This window comes from Manacus candei, unplaced genomic scaffold (assembly GCF_025592945.1).
Source record: "Manacus candei isolate 608988 ecotype Guabito, Panama unplaced genomic scaffold, ASM2559294v1 h1tg000088l, whole genome shotgun sequence".
Taxonomy (NCBI): domain Eukaryota; kingdom Metazoa; phylum Chordata; class Aves; order Passeriformes; family Pipridae; genus Manacus; species Manacus candei.
Window position 1 is genome coordinate 8,080,223 of NW_026138136.1, and position 10,201 is coordinate 8,090,423.

Sequence of the window (10,201 nt, forward strand, 5' to 3'; positions counted from 1 at the left end):
CAGGAAGAATACATGCAACAGATAAGAGAAAACAAAATAAGTAGTCAGAGACTGAGTCAGAGTAAGCAATGCTGAAGTGCTCATTCTTTTATTTGTTCAGTAATTCGATCCCACAAGTTAGCAGAAGTATTGAACAGAGAACTAAATATCACACCTGACTTGTTCAAGCAGTAGAAATACGGAAATTACTATAACGATGAAGAGAAAAGTCAAGGTAATTAAGAAATAAAGACAAAAGAACAGAGTGATATTGAAGGTGGGAGTAATTGACTGAAAGGTTAAAAGAAAAGGCAGGAAAATTGAGATGCAGAAATCTCATTTCCACCTCCCAGTTTCCCTTAAGTTTTTCTGTATCTAAGGGAAAATGTTTTACAGTTTATGGACAAGAATAACATTCCTAACTGCTGGTATTTACGTGCACTCTAAGGTCCTTCACAGTCCAAATATTACCTTTGAGCCCTGCCCTTTGGGAGATAATGGGGGAATGTTTCCAGATGTTTATGAAGAGTTGATGGGAGCTGACAGTACAAGGGCAGCTGGGAGAACAGTTCAAATATGGAAAAAGGGATTTAAAAAATGTAAGCTGTGCTTCTCTGAGTATGACATGGAGTTGGAGGAAGATGTTCATTTGGAGGTTTTGTCAATGGTACTTTCAGAGAAGAGGGAAGGATGCTGTCAATCTTTGCAAGTTCTTTTAAATTTCAATCATCTTGCATTCTCAGGATTATGTTAGTCATAGAGATTTTTTCAGTCTATGTGGATTTTTAGTCCTATTGATAATGTCTCCTTGTATCACTTTTCAGAAAGAGGCTTGCAGGGTAATTGATTTTAACAGGTAGTTACATCACAAGGTGATGAAAGGAATAGTCTTTGTAATAGAATGCAGAAAAGAAACACTAATTTGTGAAGACTTTATAAGATCTAATTGAGATCAAAATGTTGGGTGATAAAAAAATTAATGTGCCTGATACTCTTCAAAGCTATTTATTTGAAAGGTTTTGATCCCCTTCAGTTACAAAAGGAGATATGTGGTCTGATCAAAAATTGAAAATGAAGTGACTCCTTTTTCTGCAGTAGTGTGGTTTGGGAAAAAAGGTAGTTTTTAGTTAGGTAGTTGCATCTATATATCCTATATGGTAACTTTAAATGTGATTTTGGTCATGTAACTTAGATGTGCCAGTAACATGGAACTGTAAGATTGGCAAGCTCAGAATACTCATAGTAATCAGATAACCGGAAAAAAAAAGATAGAAAAAAAGATGAGATGTGTAAGGAATGTAAATAACTAATTAAACTAGCTATTATTTAACTAGTTAGCAAAATCATATAAATATGTGTAGGTTTTACAAATAAATCCTATTCCCTGAAAATTAATCATGAATGCTTTTAATACTGGGGGCTGTGTTTTCCTCGGTGCATGATTTTTAATGCTTGTTCTTCAAGGAAGAGTAAATGTTACCTTTGTTTATTGTGAACACAGCCAGAGGAGTAGGATTTTCTCCTCCCATCTTTGTATTTCCTCTCCTGTCATTGTCCAGGAAAAAAGGAAGCCATGGGACTGTTAGTCCTATTCAATACTATGATCTGGTCAGGAGTTTACCTGAACATCCATAAATGTTTTTCTGTTTTCTTTGTTTTACAGAGTCAATACAAATTTGTTTGTGAAGCTATTCTTCGTGTTTACAAAGAAGGATTGGTTCGACCACTGGATTCCAGTTAGCACAGCAGTGAAGAATGAATTCTTTTTTTCACCTAAAAAAGACTGCTCCTTAAGTAAAGAAAGGGCTCATTTCTCAAAGCAACTAGAATGGACTAGAAGCCCATGAAAAGACGTATGAGCACATTTGAACTGTGGCACTTTAAATTTCTCAAGAAGATTGCTAAATCATGTACAGTGTAACAAAGTCACATAGATAAATATATGACAGTAATTGTGTGTAATATGCTTTATTCACATAGACAACCATAAACAATCATGGAAACCTTAATACATATCTTTTACTGCCTTAAAACACCCTTCACTTTGGAAGTTACAAAATTCCTTGTATTTAATTTGAAATAGCAAAAAGAAAACTCATAGTATTGAAATGATTCAGCTTAAGAAGGTATTTTAATATATTTGTATTGTATGAAAGTTCATTGAAGGTGAATATATGTAATTTCCTTGTTGGGATACTAAATATTCAAGGAAATTCAGCCTTGACTACTAAAAGGATGACGAAGAGCTTTAAAGGCTAATGCATAACTACTGTACATTAAGAGCTGGAGAAATTTAGTATTCATTTACCATAAATCTATTAGTGAGTTTGCCAGCTGTTATAATATGCTTAGAAATCACATCTACTGTATGTGATGTGAAAATAATGCTGCATTTAGGCATTTATGCAAATGGTACAGTCTACATCTTCTGTTGATCAATTTTAATTGCAACTTGCCCTTGTAACAGTGACCTACTTCTTACAGTTTTAGTTATTGTACTCCTTTTGTTCTGTTTCTGCTGTCCATCTACTTTATACTTGTTTTTCAGTCATGTGGACTGAAAACATTGTAACTTAAAATGAGTTATAAATCTCTGTCATGTTTGTTTCCATGTATATTTATGAGTTCTCAGATGTAAATGTGGATTGATGCTGCACACAAGTACTAGACTTTTGACTTACTGTATATGCAAAGTAGTCTAATCCAATACTGGAAGAAAAATTACTACTGAACCCATCAAATATGTTGCTGCTATTTCAAGGTGTGAAGCTTACAAGGGCACAGGTGTTGCTAGTGTTCAGACGGTGATAAAATGATGACTTGCTGCCCTCCAGCAAAAATGCTCTTATCCAGTGGAACACAGCTCCCTTTTGCAAGAGTTCTGCAGATTTACTGTGTTTCTTGCTTATGCAGAAATGCAGCTAAATTCACATGAAGATTTATGTGGAAAGAGAGAACATATTTGTATATCGATGAATAATTCACCCTAAGGTACACTGGTCTCTATTTCATTTCAGGTGGGAGAATTAGACTTTCTGAACAATATAACCACATTTGTATGATGTTAATTTATTTTGTGTGTGCTTTTTGATTACCCTGAGATAGTTCTTAACTTTTTAATAGTGTTTAAAAATTATTCTAAGGGACTGTTTAAAACTCTGTTATTTAAAAGATTAGTCCTAAGTAAGGAAAAATTTTTATGGGGCATATTAGCCAGATGTTTATATGTGTATAAAAGAGAAAATGAAATAATTTTTGAGAGATATATATGCACACACATATTCAGATATATTTTAGAATTATGGTTTGTATTATGGATATTATCATTTGTATCTGGAGTTTCATTATAGAAACTATCACAACTGTACAGTATGCATCTCTCATGTTACCAAAGGTTATGTTTTTTTTCCCCAGGAGATAACTAAAAACTGAATGTAGGATGTGCTAAATTACTGACTCTTGTCTTCTGTAGGCTTGGATCTTTCTCTGAGATTGCATTATTAGTTGTAGCTAAAGAAAATACCTGGTTACTATTGATCAAAAGTTTTAGTTGCAACACCCAGGGTAATTGGCAACATGGAAACCACCTTGGCTTTGTTAGGTTGAAGGCTGAATAGGTTTGTGGTCATTCTTATATACTGCATTCCAAATTTTACTTTGAATGAAGTTTTTGTAGTATTTTGGATCATTGTCCTCTTGCTTGATTAGGCATAGATTAGGAGGCAAAAGACCGTACCTCTGGTTCACTTTTATCTTGCTAAACTGCATCAGATCGCTCAATCTATCTGTGTGACCAAATGTAAAATGATACTGGACATGCACATATAGCTCGGGAAGCTTCTTTGAAAAATGCATGTGGAAAAGCTTTGCACAAGTGCAGGCCACTTGCTGCTGTTAGAATATTGAGCAGTGAGAAAACCTAGTGGATCTTTCCCAGGAAAGGAGTAGTGGGCAGTAAAGAATATATAGTCTCCTGGATGGTTAACAAAAGCCTCCTTTTTGTTATGTGTGTGCCTGTCTGTTAAAACATTTGTTTGTTTGTTTTCTTTTTTTCATGTTTTGTTGTGCCCAGGTCTCAGAGTCATCCCTTGCAGTTGGCATGACTTGCATTTAATAGTTTGTCAAGAAGTGAAAAAGGCAAAAAAATAAATTGCAAAAAATATCTAGAGCGTCTTGTGACATCCATTTCTTTCATGGAAGTATTTACGGTATATTTGTGTTCAAGGTTATTGCTATATTCCTATTGTTATTTATGTTTCTTCATGTTGAATATGTACTTACCAAAGCACTGTAAATTTATTCCTTATTTAACTCCAGTCTCAAAATATATGGTATAGGCTTGACTTACGTTAGTATGTGTGTGTTTAAATGATGATGGTCATAGTGTGACAACAAATGCTGCTTTTGTTGGGTTTGGTAATACCATTGGTGAGTTTTTACTTGGATTTTAATAATTATTTGAAATTGCTAGCCATGGAGAGACTACTCAAAGCTATAAAAATAGTAATCTCTGTAAGACTTTTTTTTTTTTTGAATGTTAGAGGAAATATTAACTACACAAATATCTTGTACATTGTGTCCATCTTTATTTCAGTCTTGCTGGGTTTTGCACATGTACCTATAGGGTCCATAGGGGAGAATGAAGGGGTTTTGTCTTCTCTCTGTAGTGTGTAATGACTTTGCACTTAATGAAGTATGCCTTAGATCTGATCTTGCAATGAAAGCATAATTATGAAAACATCTTCTTAATGCCAGCTTTTGTTTCCACAAGAATTAAGAAATTAAAAAGACATACATTTCATTGATCATTCTGGGGTTTTTTTGTAGGAGTTAAAACTCCTAACACAAAGTTTTTAACTGTCAAGCAATTGACAAATGGCAGAAAATGCTGTGAAGTCAAGATACTAGATAACCTTCATAAACAGTTTAACCTTGATTTTGCCTGTGCTGGCATGATCATGACAATAAGTATTCAAAATGTCTAGTGTGGTGGTGGATGAAGAGGGAGCAATAAACCTTTGAGGTTTTCATCACTGTGAAATACACTAACATTTATTCTACAGAATTAAACAAATTTTAACTATGTGGCTTTATATTTAATACAGAAGTAACTTATCTGCTTATTTAGAGTGTCTTCAGAACTCTCATACGGGAACACTTCTGAGACAGAGGGACAGACCTCGCCATGTATTGAAAATTAAAAAAAAAAAAAAAAAAAAATGAGTGCCCTAAACCATGAATGCCTTTTCTGTAACCAGATGGATGAAATATGAATCATTAAAATACAAACAAACCTTGAATAGTGGTGGCGTTTTGCAGAAAAAAAAATAAAATTAAAAGAGTAATTTTGTAATCCAGTGGTTTGCTTTCAGTAATCTTGTCTTCTGGGTGTTGGTACTAAATTATATGCAGTCAAAATGTACCTAAGAATTCAGCAATAACTCTTCATATACACTCAGTTTTTTTAACAGTTGGGTTTCCTTTTTCCCTTCTTTTTTCTACTATGCAGTACTTGGTTAAATATATATGTATTTTAAAAAAATTGTTGTTCTGGACTATATAACGAACTATGCATTGAATTTATTACAAGTATAAGATTATATTGTTTTACAACAAAAGCTCTTCCCTGTAGATAGTATTCTTGTGTGTCAGACTGAATGCATAAATGGCCCCTGAATGAAAATGTTGAAAATAGATGCACATGGTTAATATTCAATCAATTATAGTTTAAACATTGTCATTTCACTGATAATGGCCTTACTTTTATATCCTAAAATATAGCATCCAAGTGCAAGTTTATTTTATTCCATCACATAAGGCCTTTCCAGAGAGAACACGTGCTGAGAAATGTTTGTATTTCGATTAGTAACCTGCAATCAGTCTATTTGGTTAAAAGCATTTATTAATTGAAGCTATATAGAAGATAAAGTTGTGTCATGAAATACTTTGTTCAAAGGCAGTTGAAAGCCAAATGAATGATTAATTCATTATATAAAACATAATGTTTTGATTAAATGGATTCTCTTGCATTTAAGTTCTGACACTGGTAGTGTTAAACCATCTCAGATGGCTGTCTGTTTTAACAATAGTATTACATTAACAGTTTAAATATAGCAATCTAATGCAATATGATTTAGTTATAGTGTACTTTAACATATTTAATATTCCAGCTGTTTGGTAGCTGTACAAGCTTCAAACTGTAGTACCCACAGTCAGTGAAACTCGCCATCCTAAAAAAAAAAAGTAAGTTTCTCTGAATGAAAAGGAAGGAGTAGCCCATAATATTGATAGATTTAACCATTTTTCAGCTTCAACTAACCATGTGACGATAGTGACCTTACCACTCATATAAAAAAAATATTGAGGATCAGTAATATTATGGAAATATGGAAAAGACAAATTGTGTGGACTGTTGATGTTGTTTAGTTTTGGCTGTAGTTAAGAGACCAGTAATTATTGTCTCTTTTTTTTTTTTTTTGACATTCATATCAAGAGGTGACTGTGGGAATGGAGAGTAGAATGTGGGTTTATTGACTCTCTCCTAATTCACTTGCAGCCTACTTGGATAAGAGTCTTAGATTGTGTGTTATTGTGGGCTTAGCTGCAAGTTTTGTGTCTTTAATTAGCTTTGTATTTAAAATATTAAAGCACTGATTTTAATAGACATTAGTGAAGCACTTCAGTTTATTGTTAGCTGTTCAACTTCTATTTACTTGGCTTTCATGGTTTTGTTTACTGAAATGTCATTGTTTTACCTTATAAAAACACACTGAGGTTTCCCACGACTGTAAAACTGGCTTTGTCCTAAATGGGCAAAGTGATGTTACCATTGCTTAAGATAGGATGTTACTTACACCTGCTGAAGGTGCAATGTGGTATTCAGACCAGCCTGAACTGAGCTCCTTTCTGAGGAATTTAAACAGTGCTATCAACAGTGGTAGAAATCATAAAGATATATGAAAACGCATGTAGGAAATGCTTTGTTCAGGGCAGATAAGACCTGAGTTTTATTTAAAAATAAAAACAGACAAAAAAATTTGTGAAGATGAAAATGTTTTTAATAGCTAAGGTAGGGATGGGAAATACATTTTTTTTTCCTTTTGCAGACCTCTTCTGTGTTTTAAACACATCAATTCTTTTGGAGCAATTTCTGTAGTAAAGAGCCCTACTGTTGGTGGGATTTAATTTTTGTCAAACTGACCTAGAAAATAATTTTAAGTGGAACATTTTCCTCATTTACTGGTTTGTGCTTTCAAGTAACATTAAAAAAACAAAACAAAAAACCAAACCAAACAAACAAACACCTGAAATCTCTTCCCTTTAAAATTATTTTGGTTGTTTTCATTTGATATCTTCTTCTGAGACATAAATGAAATCCAAATGTGGCTGGGTGACTAGTTAGGTTGCCCCACATGCTGGGAGGAAGCAGATGCTTTTCTAATTCTGTTGAATCCCTTACCTAACATCAGGTACCAGCTGAAACCAATGTTGCATCGTATTTCTATCAGCCTTTTGCAGAATAAACATTCTGTAAATAGGAACTCCTTGGAGCTTGCTCTCCCAAACATCAGAAGTCATCTTGCATCAAGCTAGAATTTATGCTTAAAAAAAAAAAAAAAAGTTAAAATCTGAATCTTCAAGTAAAGAATGGCTGTTTACCAAATTCTATACAAGGCATACCTTTTACAAGGAAAAAGACTTGGTGAAAAGACTAGCTGCTAGAATTATCTTCTTTGCTGTGAGTGCATCTTAAGTAGTCATAAAACAAACCAGTTCTCAGCTAGTATGCACTATGGCCACTAAAGCACAAAAATTGCATCATCAGCCTAACTGCTTGGATAACTTCTCAACTTTCTTGCAAAGGGTTGATTGCAATCCTGGTTTGGGAGGAAGGAGAAAGGGCTGCTTTCCTTAGGGAAGAGACTGAAAGCCTGCTCAGTAAATCCAGTCTATATTGATCTTAGTGGGATTGTAGTTGTGTTATCTAACCTGTCTAGTTGAAAGTAAGATCAGGTGTATCTATATGAGTTTGCAAGAATATTGAGGCCCTCTATTCTAGAAAAAAGGTGTGGGCTTCGTTTGCTTCAGTTCAGCAGCAGGTTGGTGTGGTAGCAGTTGAGATGCTCTTTATCTTGATTGCCCTTCCAATTCAGAGCTTTGCACACATGAATGAAACTTACCTTTTAACAGGAATTAAATTGCCATCAGTAGAAATTAAGTGGGGAATTATTATATGCACTCAAATGTAAATTGATTTCTAATCTAGGTTTTGCAAAATAAATGACAGGTATCAGTGCTTATATTCCAGTGACCTGTGCAGTGAACATTTTCACACTTCATTGTGTAACCTTAATAGAGAGATACAAGATAAATAATGGGGACAGTCCTATAAAGGCTTTGAAAATCTGCCAGCTGTTCATTCTATCAAATGATGTATTGTATAAAACTGACCTTGATTATGACTGAGACATAAATGTGCTTAACAGTGTAAGAATCAATTACACAACAGTTGGGAAAGCCAAAGTTGTTTGGGTTTTTTTGCAAGTTTTGCAAAAGATTTAACATTCTAGTCACTAAGTTTGTATTTTCATATATATTCAGTGTTTTTGTGAGGGATGTAGAAAAATCTTGGAAGATATTATCCATTCAGGAACTCTGTCTGTTGTTTTTTGGGTTTTTGTTGGTTTTTTTTTTTTTAATTTTTCTTTTTCCTGTAGCACTCTGTAGTTTCTTCTGAGATCCTAGGTGCCAGTGCATTAAAGGAACAAAAGAATGTATTTGAAAGGTAAGGAAAGAGATTATTTTGTATCCTCTGCTGTACTTTTCATTTAAATCATTTGAAATGTAAATTGATGTTGATATTACAAAGTTTAATTTATTGCTTAAAAGTGTAGACACTTCTTGAAATGAATGTATACTTTTTCTTTTTTTATTTTTATAGGAATAAAGTGTTGCTTAATGTTTTCAGTATAGCTTTCTTGGGTTCTGGAACTGTTTTGAACAAAAATATAGCCACCATTTTATGCATATTGGTTATATGGCTAATGGTGAAATAAAGCATTTTTGGCTATATGGTTTTACTGTGGCTTATTCAAGAAGAAAATAAAAATTACATTAGAAAGTTACTGACCTTTTTAATTGAAAAGAAACCAAACAAGTCACAAATTCTTAGTAATATTTCACTTGCAATAAGTTTTATAAAAGAGGATGAAGATTGTCTTGATCGATTATGCAAATAAACCTTTGCACTCGTGCACATAAGGCTGATAACTAATTGTTTGAGTGTATATTTTCTTTTTTGCTACTATCTATAAAACCTGCAGGCTGTCCTTCCTTTGGGGATTTCGTGTGTCTTCACAGTACTCCCCAGGCATGTCTGAGTACTCATATCCTCTACACTGTCTGTTGACCCATGGTGGTTGTCATATTTTCACAACAAATCAGAGCCCAGTAATGCTGTTCTTGGATTATTCCTGCTCACACGCCTATTAAAATGCAAGTTTACAGGCTTCAAAGTAGAAAATACATTGAGTCCAACACTACCAGATGGATAGAGCATTGACCTTAAAATATATTTGGGATTTGGTTAAGAACTGGGATGGTTCTTAGCAAGCACTTTTTGCTGTTTACAAGGCGTGACTGCCTACTGATTAGTCTTTTCAAGCTTGAAGCCAATAACTCTTTATGATGAAGTTATTAATTCAATTAAATCTTGGTGAAAGAAAGTACAAGGCCAAACCCAACTATCTGGACAGCTTGGACATGGGATATGCGTGCAGGCTGGAATTTCTTACAGGTGCATAGAAAGCTACAATGATGAAGGTTTTGCTGGAAATCCATGCAAAACAGTTTATGGAAAGATATACTTGTATCTTCACAGCTTGAATACAGGATAGGGTGCGGAAGAGCTTCTTGGAGAATTGCACAACTGATTGATAGAAGGAGAATGAGAGCTTTAACTTGCCTACTGTTATGGATGATTTTGGACTTAATGCTGAGCACCATGGTGCTCCACTCCTATGTACAAGGCAAACCCACAGAGGAATGAGGTGCTCCGTCAGGGAGCCAGCAGTATGGAAGAAGTGCCTTTACATAATTCATAAAACTCCTAACGAGCAGTCACAGGCAAGAAAGCCTCATTTTTAACAGTCTTGCTTGAATTTGTAACAACTGGGAATATAAATGTCACACCGTCATTTCCCAGTATATGTATTATTTCCAT

The 10,201-nt window shown here is 34.1% G+C and overlaps 1 protein-coding gene across 8 annotated transcripts in view; it reads left to right on the forward strand.

The window, feature by feature from the left end:
* Positions 1 to 7,276, forward strand: part of PTPN3 (protein tyrosine phosphatase non-receptor type 3) — a 163,710-nt gene extending 156,434 nt beyond the window's left edge. For all 8 annotated transcript variants that reach the window (XM_051812626.1, XM_051812627.1, XM_051812628.1 and 5 more), the window contains one exon: positions 1,643 to 7,276. In XM_051812626.1, the coding sequence (XP_051668586.1) occupies positions 1,643 to 1,720 (78 nt within the window). In that variant the 3' untranslated portion in view covers positions 1,721 to 7,276. The remainder of the gene's footprint in view (positions 1 to 1,642) is intronic.
* Positions 7,277 to 10,201: the final 2,925 nt, after the last annotated feature.